Here is a 23,241-nt window from a genome sequence, read left to right on the forward strand (position 1 = left end):
TTTCAAAATGCAAAAATGGGACACATGCAGGAGCGCCACTCTTCCCTGCCCCCTGCTCATCCTCTTCCCCCTGAGGATCCGCCCCCTGGCCAGGCCAAAAGCTGGAGCTGTGCAGTGTTAAGAGCTACCCAGGGAGCCCAGGCTGCTGTGGGGAGCCCTGGACCCTCCACCTGCCCTGGGCAGGGGGCCCAAGAGCAGTCCCTGGCCCATATCCCCGCCCCCTGGGGCATGCTGCCCACGGCAGGTGGGAGAGTCTGGTACTCCAGGGCTCCCCACAGCAGCCTGGGCTCCCTGGGCCTCAGGCAGGCGCAGCGTGGTGCTGCAGGGACTCTGGGACAAATGCTGTCCTGGAGTCATTCAGCCTGGGACTGGGACTTAAACCTGCATTTCAGGACTGCCCTGCCCAATTAGGGACGGGGGTCACCGTAGTGGGAGCTGGTGCTGTTGGCACTACTGAAAGCGTAAGTGGAGGCAGAAGTGCAGGTGGGTATTGGGGCTCATGGGTGCAGGGAACTCCTGGAGGGGTAGATCGTGCTGGGGCTGCTTGTGGGTTAGAGGGTGCTGCAGCTCCTGAGTGGCAATAGGGCTGTCTGGGTAGCGGGGGGTGTATTGGAGCGAGTCTGGTGCAGGGGGAAGGAGGCAATGAGCCTGGGACACCTCACACCCTGGGGTGGGTGTGCTATCCCTTAGTACTGTATTTAAGTAGAAAGCCACAAGTTCTCAAGTCTTTCACAATACGGGCCCATTTTTGCAAATCACAATCAAATACAAACCCCTCCGGGTTTCCCATGACATTGCTGAACAGTAGGGTATTATTTAGAAGCATGCTGTACATTTTAATTACAGCTGTTACTTCAGATGAATGTGTTCAAATGTGAAACACTAAATTTAAGGCACCAAAATTAAAGTTAGGGAAAAGCCAGTTGGCTCATTCAGTCCATCCCTTAAGGGCTAGAGTTACTAGGGGATTTAAGTGCTACGGCCTGTATGTTGGATCTAGTTCTAAGCTGACTTGTGAAAGTCAGCATGTAGGTGTTGGGAGAGCCATTAATGGAGTGGGATTGTCCATGTTTTCATGAGGTGAGGCAAGGCAAAATGTCCAGCTTGTTTGAGCACCTTCCACCCTACAGCTGGGGCTACAAAAAACTGCTCAGAGGCAACCACCTGAGCAGGTTTAATTGACAGGGTGATTAAAAATCTGAACCATCACAGCTGAGTGCGCCAGATTCAGGACAAACAACTGAGAAATAGGGCAGACTCACCACAAACTGGTGGTTATTCTAGCATTAGATGACCCCAAGTTAGTAACAACAGTAAACTTCTATCTCACCACACTGGTTAACAAGAAGTCCAAAAATGCAGTCTCCTTAAGCATTCCAGCCCTTATTTCATCGCCCAGACACTAGACTTTATGATGAATGGTTATTGAAAACCAATTTAATCAAACAGTGCTCTTCTGATCTCAAGAGATCAGCCACATAGCCAGGTGAATATATAACTCAGATCTTACCCAATAATCACGCTGATGCCAATCCTTTAGTAACTAAAAAATCTAAAGGTTTATTAATAAAGAAAAGAAGAGTTAAAATGGTTAATTGCTATTATTGTATGTGTATGATGTATGTTCTTATATCAAGTTCGTGCAGTGATGTTATAGACTGCTGGCTTGTAAAGTCTCTGGTAATTTCCAAAAGATTGGAAGTCCCTCAGTCCATAGTCCAGTATGCTCCTTTTAGTTGTAAATCCACAAGTCCAGAGACTCAGAGCAGGAAAGAGGCAACATGGAGATGTTTCAAGGGTCTTTTATATCCTCTGCCATGTGCTTGGGATTTTAGTGTCACAAACAAAGCTTAGGGCTTGTCTACGTTACCCGCAGGATCGACGGGCAGCGATAAATCGACTGCCGAGTGCTCTCCCGTCGACTCTGGTACTCCACCGGAGCGAGAGGCGCAGGCAGAGTCGATGGGGGAGTGTCAGCTGTCGACTCACCACAGTGAAGACACTGTGGTGAGTAGATATAAGTACGTCGACTTCAGCAATGTTATTCATGTAGACCAGGCCTTATAAACCCTGTCTGTGTAAAGTTACTGGCACAAGATGGAGTCCAAGGTCACATGAACGTATCACATGTCCTTACATGGTTTGCTGACTCACAGGGGCAGCCATTGGCCCTATCTGTGCTAAGGCCTCCACAGGAAGGACTCCATTTCTTCTATGGCCCATTGTGAGAGTTAAGTGTCTTTAATGGGCTATCAACACACAGCTGTCTGGCTTCAATGTAGAGTTTTATCTGGTGGGTGTTACTCCAGGAACAAACACATTTGGGATACTGATTTATAGCCAATATTCATAACTTCAGATACAGAGATGATACATGGATTTAAACAGGACGATCTTATTTAGAAAATCATAAATTTTCCGTTGACACCTTACATGATATATTTTGTACAGGATTTGTTGCAATTGTCTGAGTGGCAATATTAATGATATTCATTGTCATATTTCAATCCTACAGCATCACATCCTCTTCCCCCTGCATACATGTTTATACCAGTTGTAGCTAAAATTCCCCAACCTGCACACTTCCTGCAACTACAAATCTGTGCCAGCACAATGCTCCGCCACCCATTTTGAGAACAGTTTTTTTGTTTGTTAGTGTGAATGTGGACATGTGGCTCCAATCCATTCCTTCTGGGAGAACTGAGGCATTAAGAATTAAGCCCTGATCCAAAGCACATTTAAATCAAAGGGAGTCTCTCTATTGGCTCTAATGGATATTGGGTCAGGCCTTTCTCCTCTGTCCTGAAGGCTCTTATACAGGGTTCCCCCAGGATTCCATCTTGCCATCCTTCGTGTTCAGTGTTTATAGGGAAGTCCATGAGGAAGTATAGACATACTGTGACTTCAGCAGGGTGCTGATACCCGTCCTTACATTACCATCTCTTCCTTTCTGCTAGTGTGGTGGAATCACTTGCCTGTATCTAATGGAGATTTTGGGTATAGATGAAGGCTAGCTGGATGAAACTCAACCCAGACAGGAATGAGAGCACTCAGAGTGAGTGAAATACTGTGCTGGGAGGGCGGGGGAAAGGTAGAAACCATATGTGCATCCTGGAGTGAGGGGGGTGGGTTTGCCTCCCATTTGTTGCAGAAGTTATTGGATTCCTGACTGCTTCTGAATACCTGGGCAGTGACAGTTATCAAAAGTGCTTTCTGTTTCCTTTCAGGTAAGCCGTGGCCATTGATTGGGTTACTACAATGCCCCACAGGCTAAGCCTTCAAGAGAGTCAGAAATTGTACCTCGTGGAAAATGTCTTGGCCTCCGTTCAGAGACCTGTATTTCATGATCTGCCTTGGGTACCAGCTGATGACTGGATCCTGGCTATATGAAGTACTCAGCTCTTACAGTCCACAGGCTTCAATGCAAGTCGGCTAGCAGCAGTGTTTTACACTGAGGGCCTTTACTCAAAATTATCTGCCTCACTCTCCCATTAGTCTGCCAGATCCCACGTATGGTGACCTTCAGGGTATGCTGCCGGACTTCTCTTCTCCCAGGCTTTATATGAGGCGGTGGGTTGATTGAGGAAAGAGATGGATTGTGGGGTGGAGTTCATTCTTAAGCTAGCGGTCTTGAGGATTTTCATGGTCATTTTCTGTTTATTCTTAAGCATTAGTGATTTTACATACAGTGTTGAGGAAAAAATTAAATGAAATAATAGTACCAAATTGTGTAAAGTATACTTTATAAGTGTCTAGTTTCGGTTTTAGGTAACAACTGTAGCATAGTATAAGGTTACCATCTGTCGCTTCATAAGTAGAACGCTATTAGTTAATGTGTTCTGAAACTGATTGGTGAAAATTAATGTATATATTTTTATAAAAAAAAATTGCTCTTGTTTTTGTTTTCCAGAAAAATTAAGTGATCTTAGATATGTGTCAAAAATATGGTTATAGTTTCATTTTAAAAAATCTAAAAGCATATAATTGGCAGAATTAATTCAAGCTGATTAGTGTGGTGGCCCACTCTCCATGACTCAGGATTGCTAAAACTAGGAATAGTTTCAGGGATGAGAAGAGGAGGCATTAATTAGTTTGAGAAGCTGTTTTCACTGTGCTCGTTCTACTATCTCCAAATATAGAGCTTGCTACTCTACCTCCACCATCTACTTCCTTCCCCTCAAAAAAGGAAAAATTACCTTTTCTTTTTTAAATAGTCAGTATGTCAGTAACCTTGTAGTCTGGCTATCTTTGTTAATCTGACATGAACAAGTATTCTCCCTGAGAGAGAGTGTATTAATTAACTTGTCCAAGTTCAAGACTGTTTAATTTCTAGGTAGGGTAGAATCATGTTAGCAGTTGCACGCGTTAATAGGAGCCATCAGGTGAACAATGCAGTCCTTCTCCAATCTCAGTTTTATAATATATGTGCATACATTGTGTTATGAAAAAAATGGTTGAAAACTGAGTATTACAAGATAAAATACTGCCCCTCTCCTTTAAAAGAGTAACTCTGTACTGCACAATGTTTTATTGTTAAAATAAGCTCGGCACCATTGTACACAATAAGAGCTGGATTCAAAACACTTCGTGCTTTTACCAGTTTAAGGTCTGTAAATCTTCATGCACATCTTTCACACTAGATAAATATCAGCACATAATTTTAGGACCCAGCTATATTGAAATCAGTTCTGAAATTTTAATGAGGGATGTGACTGTGAACATGGGATCAGTGCCTCTTGCATACAGTGATCATAGTGTCACCACCACACTACGGAGAAATTAAATAACTGAAATCAGGGATAGGATAAACTGTGTATGGTGTTGGGGTTCTAGCGTGGTGACTTGCATATGACACAATACTGCCAAACTAATCATTGGCATATAATCAAATAACTTTTCAATTTTAGTTACTTGCTATAGGTTAATATTTAAATCCCCTCTTTAACTGATTCTGCAGAATTTGATTATATTCTAAACTATTGAGCAGGACTGTAGTTATATGAAGGTTCATGCTGCCAAGGATTTTCAGTAACAGTCTTAATCTTAATGTTTTTTCTGTAGCTTAATGTCCAATATTTGAGAACTAGAACTGGTCATTTCAGGACATGAAACGTGCTTAAAGATTAGATGCTTTTATCTTCCTTTTGTGGAAATGTAGGTTAGTGTTTCATGTTGCCAAGTTGAAAGGGGCACTGTCAATTTTAAAATCTACTCCATTTCAAAAAAATTAATGAAGTGTACTTGCAGGTGTTGCTTCTGCCTTGGAGTTCCAATGCCAGTTTTTGTAACTTTACCATCACACGTTCCAATTCTAAATAATATTTTTTTTCCTCCGTGTTGTGTAAAAAAAACCCCACAAGAGTAAGTTAACCCAGTAAACTAGCTGAACACAAATTGCCGTCAAATACACACGGTAAAACAGTGATCTCAAACTCAAATCACCACGAGGGCCACATGAGGACTAGTACATTGGCCCGAGGGCTGCATCATTGAAACCTTTTCATACAACAATACAAAAGTATAGTCAAAAATGAAAAAAAGAAGAGTAATATAGTATGCTATTAAAAGTCAATGTATTAACTTTTTAAAACTGTAATGCGAAGAGGGGTTTTAATAAAATATAAACACCTGTAACTATTCCTTATGTGGTTAGTAACAATGATGATGATCTACACTAACAGTCTATCAACATAGCTGTAATGGCAGGAACTCTTTAAAGTAACTATTCATACAAAATACGTTGCCACTTTTAACAAACATTCTTCCCAACTACTCACAGCAAAGAATCATACATGCTGAACTTCATACCTCAGACTGCTTGTCTAGTCCATTAGGCCCCGCCCCTGCCCCGCCTCTTATTATATTATATTCTTAATATGCTGGACTAGCCATCTCACTTGCACTCCACGAGCTCCCAGTGCATTGTCCTCCTTTTTCTGTTTGCCACTTCCCTTTGACACCACTGCTGTTCCTGTCTCCCCTCGTTCCAGACTCAGTCCCTTCACATACTGTCTGTCTGCTTGCCCATACAAATTGCTCACTCTGCTTGGGGTTTTTCAACTCCCGATAACTTGTAGGTCCTCTTCAGACCTGATTCTTCGGTTCCCTTAAGAAATTACTTGAACTGTATTTTTTGAAAACTTTGACTGAAGTATGCACGTGTGCAGGCTCATGATCTGTCTCACCAGCATTCCACCCGTTCCATTTTTCAGGATGTGTTTAGTTGTTCTTTTATGTCTCACATGCACCTAATTTAGATTAGTGAGAACCCTGACTCATTTTGCACACGTGTAAAGAAAGAAACATCAATATTTCTGTTCCGTTGGGAAAACTAGGCTCCATGACTGCCTGTCTGTCACTGTGGAGAGTTCCATGCCTAAGAGTTTCATAGGCTGCAGGTTTTCAAAGTGACCCACTAATATGGATTCAGCACCTATCAAAAAGGCACCAATCCGGTTCTGATGTAGTACCTCCTGAGAGCATTCGTGTTGAAGAACTGACTGTTGTTGGGAACAACCATAGTCTATTTAAAGAGCCGCCTCACTGGATGTGTAATGTTAGGAAAAAATATGGCTTTGACTTCTGTGCAAACAGAATTCCCTTGCTGGGATTATAGTTTAGTGTTCTTCCTGGTTAGAAGGGATGCAGAAGAGATTTTGGGGGTAATCAAACAGGTGTGTTTTCCCACTATCCTCCCCATTGGCCAACTGGATCTATAGTTCAGGTAGAGGGAATGAGGCCCTGGTACTCAGTGTTTTGTTTTTTTAAGTGGTCCTTGTGCCCTAAAATGAACCAGAATGTGCAATCTTCTGTCACTAATCAGAGAAAAGACCCCCTCCACAGAAGGGGGACTATATGGATTATTTGGTAAAGATTAAAATACTTGGTGGTCTTCTCTTGTCTGCAGCAGTGTTTGGAATTCACTTCAAGGTAGGGCTAGAATACCTGTCTGGGTTAGAGGCTTACATGTGGCAGGGGGATAAAAATGCAATACAAGTGGTTATAATCTGCAAAGGGAGATCTCTTTGCCTATTGGTCTGCTGTGCTACTGGGAGCTGCAGAAAACACTTCACTTGAAAAGATTTCTACAGGCACGTGGTGGTATGTGGAGGGGTTTTTTTGTTTGCTGAATCAGCTAAGAGTATGCATCCCAGGTAGTTTTGTCTCATGTATCATGTGATTTAAAAAGGTAGTTCCTGGCAGCTCTAGCACAGCTCTAAAACAAAAACAATGAACTAGAGAAGTGAAGAGTTCATGTATAAACCTCATTTAACCTTAATGAGGGGCCAAATGGATTTAGTTCTGCAGTACTGCTTTAAAGAGCAACTTTTCTACACTAGCCCTTTCCTTTAAGTGTTGTGCTGTAGATTGACCGACAGGATTGAGCTAAAAATTGCAGTGCTCTCCTTCTTATCTCACTAGTTTAAAGAAATCTGTCTGATCTGACTTGAACTACTGCTAGTCCTTGAAATCATACACCACATGATCCATTTTAAGTTATTCATAGGCATCTTTATCAAGTGCCAGCTCCTCAGTGTGTGGGTTTTTGCTTGGCTTTTATTTTAACTGTGATAGGTGGCAAATGTATGCATAGTCGTTCAGCACAGCATGGAAATACTGCTGGCATTGATTTCTCTTCAATATTTCTTTTACTGCAGACCAACGAGTGGAATAAGAATGACGACCGGCTGCTGCAAGCTGTGGAGAATGGAGATCCAGAGAAAGTGGCTTCGCTGCTGGGCAAAAAGGGAGCCAGTGCCACCAAACAGGATAGTGAGGGCAAAACTGCGTAAGTCTGTCTACTTTTAAAACTTTTTTTCAATGTCTTCAAGGGATGAGGAAGACAGAGCCTGTTTCATTTGCAAATTGGCCTTGGTAGCTGCAACTACAAAATAAATAAGGATCAGCTTGAAAATAGTCCCTGGTTCCTTTCGTCCTAAAGCATTACATGTTAAACAATTGTTTTTCTGTTCCAGAGCTGTATTTACAGTTTGTACTTAAAATGTCTATTCAGAATTTCAGGCCATTTGGTGACATGGGTCTAGATTGCTAGGCTGATTGGCAGCTCCCTCGGAAAGGGGACTTTTGGCACATTGGAATGTCCAGATTCCACGGTGCAAGCTCCAAACAAGCAGAATGATATTTCATTAAACCTTTGGGGCTACTTTCCCCCATGCAGGTTTGGTTTAGTTACACTGCCAAACTGAAATGGTAGTTGCTTTAATGGTTGGCTTTGAATTGATAATATTGCAACAGGGGTTTAAGCCTTACAGAACCTAAAGCACTGGGCTTCCCATTGTGGTTGGCATTGAGAACGGTGCCTGTGCAGAAGAGCTCTTCATCCCATTTGCAGTTTATGGGTAGCCTCACTGCTTGCTGACTGTACCTTGATTCATCCACCTTATACCCCCCCTCCCCCATTGGGGATATTGCAGACTGTGTTATGCGCTATCCAATATCAAAATACTAACATCCCCCTATACTCTGTATGTTACCCCCGATGACTAATAACTGAAGTTTCAACACTCTGAATCATCTATTTTTAAACATTTTCTAATAAAATTTTAAATTTATTCCCCTCTCCCCACCCCTTTTTCCTTTTTCTCCTCTTGTGAAAACTTCCTAATTTGCTAACAGGAGCACAGGGGATTACAATCACAGGGAACCCTGTCCCTCCAACCCTTCCATTTGATATCATATAGAAAACTGATTTCATGAATAAATGAGGAAATAGCTCACTGCTTGGCATCCCATGAGAAAAAAGGCTTTTAAAGATTGCAGGTGGGGATGGGGGGGAATCATCCTGTCTTGGGAGAGACAGCACAAAACCGTTTCTACCAAGTTCTACAGTACTACCCTAGGCTGTATTTATGAAGTCATGCTGTGCTTCCCACTTGGTCTGTTTCAGTTTGCTGCATCTATTCTATTTCTGTTCTGCATATGAGGAAATTAAATGATGGCAATGACTCATGATGACTTGAGACTTTCTTACCATCGAAGTCTGTGTGTTCCAGTTTCTTCAAGTGGGCATTTTCCGCATTTTAATATGGGTTTTACTTGAACTTCCATGCACATTTTTCTTTTGAAACAAATAATTTGAGATAATTCAAAAGATACAACTGAAGTACTTCAACAGGTATTTTCATTAGATATGTCTAATGTCCTATTTTTTTACCCAATTGTAAATTAAATAAAACTACATTTTTAGAGCCAGTTTCCTTTTTAGAATCAACTCCACTGTATCCAGTATAACCTCTCTTCTACTCAGGGAGTCAAACCAGTATTTATTTTGGTTTTGTTCGGGTTCAGTTGCATTCAGTGTATTCGGGTTCAGTTCCAGTTCAAGCCACCAAAACAACAACAAAAACCAGTTCGGTTACCACTTTGAACTGGTTCAAATCAAATTTCAATCTCAGTGGATGTAATCTCAAAAAAGAGAGCTGAAACTTAACATTGAAACTATTTTGATTTTTGATAGGTTTTTTTTTTTTAACTTTGCACAAGTATTTTCCTAGTGTTTCTGTGTTGTCAAATAAACACAGTTATTTTTATGAACAATTTGTTTTAGCAAACTAAAATAACATCTTCTAATATTTGCTGTGTTATACTGGACCTCTGTGGAGCAAGGATACATTTGAGTTTGGGGCAACTGGAGGGAGGAGCTGCCCCAGGGATTGGGGATGGTGAGAGGAGGCCTGTCTAAGAGGGAGAAGGGTTGGGGAGTCATTACCTTTTCCCTTGGGCTTGAAGAGTTATTAACTTCTTGGCCCAGGGATCATTCCACCTCTTCTCTCCCTGGGGGCTGGTGGGAACGGGTGTGCCTCAGATATTGTTCATCTATTTCCTGGGCCTCCTGGTAGATAGGCAGCTCCTTGAGGTTTCCCTCTCCCTCCCTACTCTTGTGGGTTGACCACCTTCTAGTCTCATTCTCTTCTCATTATACAGAGACAGGCCTTCCTGGTAGCAATCACATGCCCATTTGTTACTTTATAATGAAAATAAGATCACTGTAGTTTATTAAAAAAAATTGAAGCTTAAAAATTGCTGAACCTTTTGTTTTAAGTGGTAACCCAATTTTTTTTCGGTTCAGGTTCAGTAGATAGAACAAAGTTATGGTTCAGGTTTAGTTCTGGTTCAAATAAAATACCATCTCGATCCGGTTCTGGTTCTGGTTCAACTGCCTGATTCTACTGAGGGTTTTTGTAGATTTCAAATACAATATGATAGTATGAATTGGGTTCTGACAGTTTTCTTCCCCAGCCCTGGAGGGATACTCTGCAAGCTGTCACGTTTAGTAACCAGGAAGACATTTGCTATCCTACACTAACACTGAAACAGCTATGTGATCTTAAATGAATGGAACAAACCTAGACTGGTGATTTAAAGATCTGTGTTCTCACTAGTTCAGTGTGCTCACTTACCGAGCCCTTGATTTAAAATACTCGTTCAGTCGTGTCAGTGAAAATGAGTGTGGCAGAACAAAGGCAAGTCCATTTATATGGCTCCAGTTATGCCTCGTGCAAGACCCTGCTTTCAATCCTCATTCCCCATTAAGTGTAGTGAGGAATTTAGCAGACACACTCAAGTTGTCTCAGTGCTGACCCAAGGGATAGCAGCTCTGACAAATGAAGAAACTGAGAGGCTGATCTGGAGAAGTGCACCATGTCATTAATAGTGTACCTTGGTGTGGCTTATTGTTCTTGGACTATGGCTCATTAGTTCGTGTTTTACGTAATTTTAAAACTGTTTTAAAAAGCCTTTTAAAAAATGTGGGATATATGCAATATAGTCTTTTTAGCATGGAAAATAGCTCGTAGTGGAATAAGTGAAAACATGAGGGAAAAGGGGGGAGGGTTGTTCTTTAATATTGTATTCAGTATGTGCATTTTTTCTGGCTTTCTTTTAAGATTTCTTTAAAGCCTGCTTTTTCACAGCCATCGTATTCAGTGCTTTACATTCTGTAAGGTTTACAGCCCGGTACATTTTCAACTCTAAGTAGACCCCAGAATCCTGGCTGCCCTTACAGCACTAGTTTGTGCCTCAGCAGCCATTTTTGACTTGCTCTGTCTGCAAAATTTAGCAGAGCGAGGAAGAAAATCTGGATTATTAGATAGGGCCCATTTTAGCTCGCCCATTAGAAAGTGCATTAAAAGTGGGAGGAGACCTGAAATGGCTGTTGAAACAGCAGCTCTCCATTTTGGGGAAAGGGGCAGTTTAAAATTTTCTTTTCTGATCCTTCATGTCCCACATATCTACTAACTTTTCACCACCCCTTTAACTTAATGGAAATGAGGGTTTTATGTTCCTTAATGAGGATAAACTCTGCCAGGGTGTATCAGCAAAAAGGCCAACAGAGCCAGCTGGAATGTGTCTTTGGACAATAGGTGATCACAGCTATGCTCCAATTCCACGTTGTGCATTAGTTGCATTCTAGCAGCAGGTCTGAGAGATTCAGACTATTTGGATGCATCATTTATTGATTTATACTGATGTACTAAGTAGTTTACATAATTAGGCTGAAGGTGATGAATCAGAAGAACATAATGGATTAAATTATGTAACAAATTGCATGAGGGGATTAAACACTTCATTATGATGACATGTGCTTTAGAGTGTAACATTATGAAGTATTCTGTTTTGCATTACAGATTTGGTTGGCCTAGTGCATTATTTTTTCCCCTTCAGATGTTCCTTTCTTCGCCCCAATCTCCTATTCCTGTTAAGATCTTTGTCTTTGTCCTTTTTTCATTAATGGCTCCTCGAGAACAGGAAAATAAATCATTCCACTTGATACTGATTAAATCTATATAGGAACACGACATTCAGTTTTGGACACTGTGTTTTTAAACAAATGAGAGAAGAGCAACTAATTACAAAAACTTTTTTTGAAAATGAGCTTTATTAAGAAATGTAGCCATGCACCATCCAGAGACATCACTGTCTACAAGTGTGAAGTGAGGCACTGGTAAAGAGGAAAGGAATCATTTATTCTCATTAGTCACAAGGGACAAAACAAAAATAACTTAATACTAAACCAGACAGAGTGGATATTGACTACTAGGATGTACATGTTGCCAAAGGGGTTGTACAGTCGCCAATTTAGGATGAAATGGAGAAGGGGATTAGATATTCCAGCTCTCGACTAAATCACCACTTAATTGGGACCTTTTCCTGGTGAAATTTGGGTGAAGAGGGCCATGATGATGTCTCGGTACCACTTATTCCTGCCAAAACTCCCTTTGCAAGTTAGAGGAACTCTCTCAGCAATGTATTTTACAGTTTGAGGCTGATGCTTCAAGGCTTTAAAGACATGCAGGATTTTCATTTCCTTTAAGACAGTCCTTTTGATAAACAAATGTATGTAAATGAGCTTCGTTGGGCAAATCCACCTTTTGGCATAGGCTCCTTTGCTCCTATTTATGCTAGATCAAACGTTTGGCAAACATGTTTGTAATTAAATGCTTACTCTATCTAGCACAGGGGTTCTCAAACTGGGGGTTGGGACCCCTCAGGGTTGTCATGAGGTTATTACCTCGGGGGTCGCAAGCTGTCAGCTTCCAACCCAAACCCCACTTTGTTTCCAGCATTTATAATGGTGCTAAATATATAAAAAAGTGATTTCAATTTATAAGGGGAGGGGGCGCACTCAGAGGCTTGCTATGTGAATGGGGTCACCAGTACAGAAGTTTGAGAACCACTGATCTAGCACCATCTCCAAAATGATTCATTATAGTCTTAATCTACTAGCTCTTATTTCTGTGCAGCTTCCCAAAGCTAAATGTTTCTTTCCGATTTGGATGTTGACCATCTAAAGCCCTCAAAAAGGGGGAGTCTTTAAGTTTCCTTAAAGGTTAATTCATATACCAAACTTTCCACTAGTCCAAGGTTGATAACTTAAAGAAACTGCTGCTGCTGTTGAAAAAAATTTGCATATGAGTTGTGATGTATAAATGGCAGCACTGCCCTGTCCTAAACCTGTTTTGTCTCTATGCCAGCACATTACTGTTAAGCTTTGCTTGTTTCTACAAGATACTGAACTAGAATAGAATTAAATCCCTATGGCTATTATTAATTTGAAACACTAGATCTTAATAAAATGTTAGCTGGACTTGCATCAGTGCATGTTAAATGCTGACGATGGCACCAGAAAAGCCTAGAAGCCTCCAAAAATGCATTTATTTTGGGAGTGTCCCAAAGTAACAGTCAGCATGGATTTGTCATGAACAAATCACATCAGATCAACCTGATAGCTTCCTTTGACAGGGTAACAAGCCTTCTGGCTAGGGGGAAGCTGTAGATGTGGGACATCTTGCCTTTCGTAAAGCTTATGATCCTGTCCTGTATGACCTCCTCATAAATAAACTAGGGAAATATAGTCTAGATCAGTGTTTCTCAAACTGGGGCCGCCGCTTGTGTAGGGAAAGCCCCTGGTGGGCCGGGCCGGTTTGTTTACCTGCCCCGTCCGCAGGTCCGGCCGATCGCGGCTCCCGCTGGCTGCGGTTCACCGCTGCAGGCCAATGGGAGCCGCTGGAAGCGGCAGCCAGTACGTCCCTCGGTCCGCGCCGCTTCCAGCAGCTCCCATTGGCCTGGAGCAGCAAACCCAAAGCCAGTGGGAGCCGCGATCGGCCGGACCTGCGGACGCGGCAGGTAAACGAACCAGCCCGGCCCGCCAGGGGTTTCCCTACACAAGCAGCGGCCCCAGTTTGAGAGATACTGGTCTAGATGGAGCTACTATAAGGTGGGTGCATAACTGCTTGGAAAACCGTTCCCAGAGAGTAGTTACCTATAGTGGTTCACTGTCGAGCTGGAAGGATATATCAAGTGGAGTCCCGCAGGGATCAGTCCTGGCTCTAGTTCTGTTCAATATCTTCATTGATGATTTAGATAATGGCATAGAGAGTACACATACAAAGTTTGTGGATAATACCAAGCTTGGAGGGGTCGCAAGTGCTTTGGAGGATAGGATTAAAATTCAAAATGATCTGGACAAACTGGAGAAATGGCCTGAAGTAAGTAGGATGAAATTCAATAAGGACTAATGCAAAGTACTCCACTTAGGGAAGGAACAATCAGTTGCACACAAAGAAAATGGGACATGACTGCCTAGGAAGGAGTACTGTATTACAGAAAGGGATCTGGGGGTCATGGTGGATCACAAGCTAAGTATGAGTCAACAGTGTAACACTGTTGCAAAAAAAAGCAAACAAAATTCTGGGATGTATTAGCAGGAGTGTTGTAAGCAAGACATGAGAAGTAATTCTTCCGCTCTACTATGCACTGATTAGGCCTCAGCTGGAGTATTGTGTCCAGTTCTGGATGCCACATTTTGGGAAATATGTGGGCAAATTGGAGAAAGTCCAGAGGAGAGCAGCAAAAATGGTGAAAGTTCTAGAAAACATGGCCTGTGAGGGAAGATTGAAAAAAAATTGGGTTTGTTTAGTCTGGAGAAGAGAAGACTGAACATAAGTTTCCAAGTATGTAAAAGGTTGTTACAAGGAGGAGGATGAAAATTGTTCTTGTTAATCTCTGAGGATACGACAAGAAGCAATGAGCTTAAATTGCAGCAAGGGCGGTTTAGTTTGGACATTAGGAAACACTTCCCAACTGTCAGGGTAGTTAAGCACTGGAACAAATTACCTGGGGAGATTGTGAAATCTCTGTCCTGGGTTTTTAAGAAAAGGTTAGACTTGTCAGGAATGGTGTAGTTCAGGGTTTCGCAGACTTCATTGCACCGCAACCCCCTTCTGACAGCCAAAATTACTGCATGATCCCGGGAAGGGGGACCAGAGGCTGAGCCTCACCACCCAGGTAGGAAGGCCAAAGTCAAAGCCCCGCCGCCCTGAGGGCGCCAAAGCTTGAAGGCTTCAGCCCTGAGCAGTGGGGCTCAGACTTTGGCTTCAGCCCCGAGCCCCAGCAAGTCTGCCATCCCTGGTGACTCCATTAAAATGGGGTCCCAACCCACACTTTGAGAACCGCTGGTCTAGTTTTACTTAGTCCTGCCTTGAGTGCAGGGGACTGGAGTAGATGACCTATTGAGGGACCTTCCAGTCCTACAGTGATTCTATGACTATGTTGCCAATAATACTCAATGGAGAGATCTCTCTAGATAGGTTATATAATTCATACGAACCCAGACACTTATGGCCCAAAAGCTAAACTGAAAACATAGAACTGAGTATATTCCAGGTCCATACCCTTATACGCTTATCTTGTATACAGTATTAATTTCTCGTTGTCAATTGAGCACTGTGCCACTCATTTCACTCCTTCATGCTAACCGTTTTTTTCCTCTGACTTTCTGCTACTGAAAAAATCACTCTGTAATGTACATACCACCACTGCCTCCCAAAAAGGGACAGGGTGAGAAACTCAAATCATCATAGCTTAATTACCCAATAAAGAGTTGGCTGGGTGCAAGTGCTGGGATGGTGATGGACTTTCTCTTCAGGGGGATTTTATTTTGCATATTCTCCTTAACAGAAGCAAAGGAGGAGAAGAATCAAGAATTATTGCCAGTCGTTTTCTTTTTAAAACACATATCTGCTTGCCCATACAATATCTTGAGGGACATGAGAATTTAAAAAAATCAAGTGGCCCTGTTATTTTGGGGGAAAAAACTTTTCTTATTGAGACTGTTCTTTACTATCTAAAGGGAAGCTTGAATATAGACGGAACGTGCTATAGCCATAATATTTTCTGTTTGAGGGGGGGAAAAGACTGTTGCAGTGAAAACCAGTTTAGGTAAATGGATGATGACTTAGAATCAAATGTATTTGTACAGGTAATCTAGCTAGTACTTGTGACATGCTAGGGGAAATCCTAAAACTGTTTTTCTTTCAATAGGATATTATAACAGATTTAAATTTTAAAGGAGCATACCTTTTTCTTCACTTCCTGTATATTGACTGCATCAGTTAACTAAGTTTTATCAAGTAATTTTCAGCAAATGGTATTTTAATCTTCTTGTGTCCTTTCATAACTCATAATCTGTGTAATATGAATGTAAAAAATTGTGTCAAAAACAAGGAGGCATCTAGAAAAATTCATTTAAGAGGGGAAAACTTTTGTATGTTAAACATCAATTTCTAAAACTTAAGAGTGGTGGCCACTTTTGAAGACCGGAAATCCTAGAACGTATTTTTCTCAGCTTTTTATTTTATTTTTTGGTGTGTGGGTGTGTGTTTATAATGCAGTTTTTAAGGACTAACGCTTAACTTTATCTGACTAGATCTGAGCATTGAGAGACTCCCACTGCACAAGTCCCTTCCATGCACATTGCACCCTGTAGATTACGTGGAATGTTCTGAAGGTCACAATAATAAATAATACTAGGCTGCCTGTTTTATTTATACGGTACTTGTTTTTTCCACTCCTGGATCATATAATTAACAGCTTTTTTATAATCTGTTCCACTTTATTATCAGTTAGATAGTAATTATCATGGTCTTCTGAGGTGCATGTCTTTCTAAACCTTGTTCCAATTTAACAGGTGAGCCACCCCTGACCCTATGGGCCAAGGATCAGATGGGTGCAGCCTATGTAGTTTTATATAAAGCAATGCCATTCTAATAGGTCACTGTTGTTTAAAATGTTTCCAAAGGCTTATGCAGCCAAATATACTGTGCTTGCAGATTTTGATTATGCCAACTGGGTGCTCCTTGCTTACTGCTCTAATCTAGGGCACTAACAGACACATAAAAGGGAGCAACATGCAGTAGTCTTTATTTTAGCGAGTCGTAAACCTTCAAAAATAGTCTCCAGGCAGTAGACAGAACTGGTGACTGCTTATTTACTTGGCTTGTATTTCTCTAAATGCTTTATGCTAGCTTCCTCACAGTTATTTTTTCCTCAGCAGCAATGGCAAAATCTTAATTGAAAAGAAGTATGAGCTCTAAACTGTCTATTTTTGCTTGCATACCACCCAATTCCATTCCTCTTCCTCTCTGAAGGGTAGGATAATGTGTTGTCTTTGGTAAGAGGTGATTTAAATCTTACAATCTAAATAATGCAGTTATTGGGAAATAGGACAATACATTTATATTAAGCCTGAACTAAAGCAACCAAACTTTTTATGCAGTAGTCTGGAAAATTAGAGTTATGCTGTATAATTTTACCCATGCTTTTTTAGGGCTATTTCCTCTGTAAATAGCAAGTATTGGTATTATGCAATTTTAAAAATTTTTTACAGATAGTTCTAAGCTATTGCTTTAAGTCTGATGCATTTAAAGTTTAAAAACCCAATAAATTTTAAACATGTACTGTTCTTTGAGCTACAATATAAGAACACATGTTCTTGGGATGCCAACTTACTAAAACTCAATTAAGGACACCCCTGTCTTTTCAATTCTGCTAGCACCAGATGCAATTCTTAACAGTCATGTTAGATTTTCACACAATAACATAAATATTTTAGATTAATTTTCTACCCAGTTCTCACCCTTTTCCATGACCCCATGTTACAATAGAATGGTTTGGGATTCCCTTGTTGTAATCTCAGGACTTCCTTCTGTTTAGCCATAAACAAGGGGAGGATGGTTGCGACGTCCTGGACCCGTTCATGACCACCATGAGGGTTGTGATTCCTACTTTGAGAACCCATATGTTAGGACAGCGGTTTCCAAACTTTATTGGTTGACTTACCGCCTTCTTTAAAAATGGTTGTGAAGTCAGAGGATGGAACATCAAAATTCTGCACTACAGTCTGAAAATCCCTGTGCTAGGAGTATTGAGTACTTCAAAAGCTAAATACCTGTCTCCTGAGCTATATATATATGTAATTAATGTCTCTGAAAAAGCACAACCAGAAGGAAGAGTATTCAGTTTGGCGTAAAGGTGAGCAGGAATGCAACATCCTGTACTAGGGTCCTAAACATTTTTAAGATGGTTCACCCTCATGTTTCTTGAATTTTGTCCCCCTTCCAATGCTTGTAATGCCAAAGAACAAAACCAGCATTTCAAAACTGCAGCCTTTTAATTCCCTAAAGAGTGCCTCTTCTGTTCTGAGCCCTGATACTAGCCTCCAGGAGATTCTCAGTCACTATTGGCAGTGATCGCAATCACATGACTTTAAAAGGATAATCTGCCACAAAATTTCAATTCATCAAAAAATCTGATCTCTTGGTCTTACAGTAATAATAAATGTATAGGAAGTTCTCCAATCTCAGACTTGCAGTGGGAGTCAACAGTAATGTGGCAACAAGTCCTGCCAAAGAAAACTTCATGTAAAAATGGGATTGTTGGATCACAAGTTGAGAGAAAAATAAGGCTTCTGGGATCCCCAAAACCTCTGAACAGCAGCTGGGAGGATATTTTTGCTGAAATTGAGGGCTAAGATCAGGAGTCTACAGCCTACTAGCTTCTGCACTGTCTGACACCATCACCTCTCTCCCATTAAGAAGAGAGCCCTTCAGCAGGCTCTCCTTTATTAATCTCTTGTACCTTGATGTGATTGAAACAAGATTTTTCATGCACAAGGCACAGGTGGGAGACAGTATAAACCAACAGAATTCTGAGAGTCATTCTAGATTATTTACTGTTGTTGAAAAGGTGTGTAGGGCTTTCACTGGCATGAAGAGAGTTTTACATACTAAGGTCAGGGGCATCACTGGAGGCTGTGCTTGACCTCTAGAAAAAACAGTTCATGGGGCAGCTCACTGAGTCCTGGATGGATGCTGACTTCTTGCTTTGAGAATTGAGGGCAATTTTGAATTGGGTTTGAGAGTTTTTGTAGATATTATTGCAAAACTGTATGAAGGTTTGCCCTGAGAATAAACTCTAGTCCTGAACTACGTGAATATTTGCTAACTACCTGGCATCTTGTACGCTTCTGAGGCTGTCCTGCACTGGCGTATGCTCTAGATACGGTTAAGGGTGGCAGAAAGCAAGTCAAGTTAAGCATTATATTGAAATTTCATGAGATTGAGCCCCCTTTTCCCATAAGCCCCATTGAAAATCCCACCCTAAAAACTCACATCATTAAAGACAATGAAAAAAACCAGACATTGGTCTCTAACTATTTAGAAGCTTAGGCTTGGTCTGCACAAGCATTTTATGTTCGTACAGCTACAACACACTTAGGTTGGCATAACTCCTGCACTATGTCAACAGCAGGGCTTCTACTGCCTCTCAGAGGGGTGGATTACCTATGCCGACAGGAGAAGCTCTCCCAATGGCATAGGTAACGTCTTCACTGAAGCACTGGAGTGGTGCAGCTGCCCGAGTGCAGCTGTAACATTGTAAGTGTCGACAAGCCCTTACTTTTACTCTCCTGTGACACTTGGAGGGAAAAATAATTGGCAGCTGTTCTGATTGTAAGTGGTGTCTGCTTTTGTTTGACAAAAGTCCTCCATCACCCTCGCTGTTCCTCGTTAGAGGGAGGGACAAGTTACAGAGTTGAAGCTAACATAACTGCTTTCTCTTCACAGCTTCAGCTTATCTATTAAGTGACAGAATTGCTGTGTGCTAACATCACTGAAGTCAGCATAGCTCTTGTAACCCTCTTTTATTTTTTAAATATTTACAGCTGCTGCAGTACAGCCGGTAAAGGAAGCGGAGAACAAACACTGTGTTTAATTTCATTTATTAACATCAGTGATGGAATGCTTTTTACAATAAATATTTAAAATTCATGAGATACTCATCCATCAATTTATAGAGGTGTTTGAGATGCCAAATCTGAGGCTCGGAAAATAAACCATCCCCTATCTTAACAAATATTCCTTAACTGTTCTTCAGAAGCTAGTCTTTTCTCTGTTGTGTGTGTGTGTTGTGCCCATTATGGAGTGCCTGCTCTTTCTGAAAAGGCCACATTTATCAAATGCACTCTTGAGAAGAGATGCAGTGACCACAGTGTGAAATTATGGCCTTCCCTGTAATAAATATATACAATGCCATATGTAGGTTCTATTCAGCAGCTAAATTGACTTCAGTTTGCAAAACAGAATGTTAATGAACCTGTGTTCTGACCTCACGTTGTGTCCCCTCCTGCTCTCCCTTTAACTGAGATCATTTTAACACTGGCACATCTGTAGTGAGGGAAGTGCATGTTTGTTGGAGTTTGTCCGTAGGGGAGCAATTTTGGGAGGGGAGTGGTGAGTATGTGTCTCTCGTGTATTTTAATTTGTTTTGCACTAATAGACTAGCAAGTCATATATGATTGCAGTATTTAGAATATTACGGATCGGAAGCGAGTCTATTAATAAAGATGCAGGATTTTCCCAGTAAATGGTGTAATTGAAAGTGACTGGTCACTGGCCTGGGAATGTGTGATGCTGACAGGATTCCAGAAAGACTAAACATGGCAGAATTTATTCAGCAGTTGAATAACTGATTATTTTTTAAGGTGCGCATCTTCTCAGAGGTGCTGATGCTCTAGACATGCACTCAAAGGAAGGTTCAGTGAAATCAACTGAAACTTCCAGTTTTTAATTTTTAGTTTCTAGACTTAGCGAAACAAGGCTGGTTTGCCCAATGTGTATGTTAAGTGATGTGAGGCAAACAACGTGCATGTGGAATTCAACAGTTTGCTAAAGGTATTGGATACCAAGCTCTTAGAGAATATTTTTGTTTGGGAAGTTGCATCATTTAAGTAAGGATACAGTAAGGGCTTGTCTACACTACCAAGTTTTGTTGACAAAACTTATGTCGACACCCAAAAGTCGACAAAACAAAAATCGCCAAAGGGTGTCCACACTTGCTCCCTCTGTTGACAGATCATGTCCACATTGGGGACACCATTATTGACAGTGTGAGCAATGCATCGTGGATATGTATCCCGCAGTGCAGTGTTGTGGGAAGGAAGAGCTGATCACTGTGCGAGTTCTCCCACAGCCCTCTCAGCTGCCGAGAGCAGCATCATGAGTAGCTCTGTGAGCTCTCCCTGCTGAGAAATGGCAAAGCAGCACAGCAGTCTGTCCCCCTCCCCCTGCAATAGCAGTCTGCCTGCTGCTGTGTTCCTAGTGCCGGGCAGAACAGGAGCATTCCAATGATTTGCTCTTTGTTTGTTCCCCAAAAGGAGCAGCACACAGATCCTTCCCAGAGCTTTGAAAGGGGAGGGGCACATGTCTGCAGGGCAGCAATCAGGGCAGGCATTGTGGGATATTGGCGGAAGCCAGTTCTGTCAACAAAACAATCAGCAGTGTCTACACTGGCTCTTTTTCGACAATAAAGGGAGGGGAAAAGACAAAAGTCTCTCATAGGGGTGGACGTTTTTTGTCACCAAAACTGGGCGTTTTTTGCAACAAAAGTCCCATTATAGTGTGTACACTCTTGCTGTTTTTGGCGACAAAACTTGGTAGTGTAGACAAGGCCTGAGAAGCTTGTTAGTATTAAGTAAGCTTTGCCTATCAAGTAACTTTTTTTAACCTAGGTGCCTTCAGGATTTTGATCAGGTGTATTGATTTCTGAAATAGCTTTGATTCAAAATTCTCTTGTTATTGAAATTCAGTTTACACAGTAGATTGCAGTGCTCCACAGCCTGAAAAGTATAAATAAATCCTTCCTTATTTTAAGAGACTTTACAAAAGCATGTGCCATTGAAAGGGTTCATGTGCCTCAATAAGGGAAGGAAGAAGTAGTTCTCCATTCTGACAGGTTTCTGCGTGGTAGCCATGTTAGTCCGTATCAGCAAAAAGAACGAGGAGTACTTGTGTCACCTTAGAGACTAACAAATTTATTTGGGCTTAAGCTTTCATGGGCTAATACCCACTTAATCGGATGCATGCAGTGGAAAATACAGTAGGAAGATATATATACCCAGAGAACATGAAAAAATGGGTGTTGCCATACCATCTAAAAGGAGACTAATCAATTAAGGTGGGCTATTATCAGCAGGAGAAAAAAAACGTTTGTAGTGATAATCAGGATGGCTCATTTCCAACAGTTGACAAGAAGGTGTGAGTAACAGTAGGGGGGAAATTAGCATGGGGAAATAGTTTTTACTTTGTAATGACCCATCCGCTCCCAGGTCCTATGATGGTGTCCCTTGAATACATATGTTCATGTTCTCTGTTTATATATATCTTCCTACTGTATTTTCCACTGCATGCATCTGATGAAGTGCGTTTTAGCCCACGAAAGCTTATGCCCAAATAAATGTTAGTCTCTAAGGTGCCACAAGTACTCCTCATTCTTTCTCCATTCGTGTGTGGTGTGTGTTGCCCCCCGCCCTCCATCACCATGAAAGTTGCCAGTGGTTTTGTCCACCACATGTCTGGATTAGAATCAAGATGTGTCAAAGTACTTTGTATACTTGGGGGAGGGGGGGGAAGATGTGTCAAGTACTTTGTATACTTGGGGGGGGGGGAAGGCTGGTGATGGAACACTAGATGGGGAGGGCTCTGAGTTACTAAAGAGAATTCTTTCCCAGGTGCCTGGCTGGTGAGTCTTGCCTACATGCTCAAGGTCTAACTGATCGCCATATGTGGGGTCAGAAAGGAATTTCCCCCTGGGTCAGATTGGCTGAGACCCTGGGGTTTTTTTTGTGTGCCTTCCTCTGCAGCATGGTACACAGGTCACTTGCTGGTTTAAGATAGTGTAAATGGTGAATTCTTTGTAACTCGAAGTCTTTAACTAGGGCTATCAATTAATCGCAGTTAACTCACACGATTAACTCAAAAAAATTAATATTGATTTAAAAAAATTAATTGTGATTAATCACACTGTTAAACAATAGAATACCAATTGAAATTTATTAAATATTTTTGGATGTTTTTCTACATTTTCAAATATATCGATTTCAATTACAACACAGAATGGTGGTTGAAGCATCAAGGGACACATGAATCTTTAGCGTATCTGGCATGTAAATACCTTGCAATGCCAGTTATAACAGTGCCATGCAAATGCCTGTTCTCACTTTCAGGTGACATTGTAAACAAGAAGCAGGCAGCGTTATCTCCCATAAATGTAAACAAACTTGTTTTAGCGACTAGTTGAACAAGAAGTAGGAGTGAGTGGACTTGTAGGCTTTTTTACGTTGTTTTGTTTTTGAGTGCAGTTATGTAACAAAAAAACTACATTTGTAAGTTGCACTTCCAGGATAAAGAGCACTTCAGTACTTGTATGAGGTGAATTGAAAAATACTATTTCTTTTGTTTATCATTTTTACAGTGCAAATATTTGTAATAAAAAATAAATATCAAGTGAGCACTTTCCGTGAGCACTGTACACTTTGTATTTTGTGTTGTAATTGAAATCAATATATTTGAAAATGTAGAAAACATCCTAAAATATTTAAATAAA

At 41.2% G+C, this 23,241-nt stretch overlaps 1 protein-coding gene across 1 annotated transcript in view; it reads left to right on the forward strand.

Annotated features, from left to right (window-relative positions):
• The first annotated feature begins 2,097 nt into the window (after positions 1-2,097).
• The window catches only part of RAI14 (retinoic acid induced 14), a 58,062-nt gene continuing 36,918 nt past the window's right edge, over positions 2,098-23,241 (forward strand). The window contains exons 1-2 of the mRNA XM_065406601.1: positions 2,098-2,109; positions 7,659-7,789. Coding sequence (XP_065262673.1) covers positions 2,098-2,109; positions 7,659-7,789 — 143 coding nt within the window. The remainder of the gene's footprint in view (positions 2,110-7,658; positions 7,790-23,241) is intronic.

The sequence above is a fragment of the Emys orbicularis genome, chromosome 6, assembly GCF_028017835.1.
Source record: "Emys orbicularis isolate rEmyOrb1 chromosome 6, rEmyOrb1.hap1, whole genome shotgun sequence".
In the NCBI taxonomy this organism is placed as follows: Eukaryota; Metazoa; Chordata; order Testudines; family Emydidae; genus Emys; species Emys orbicularis.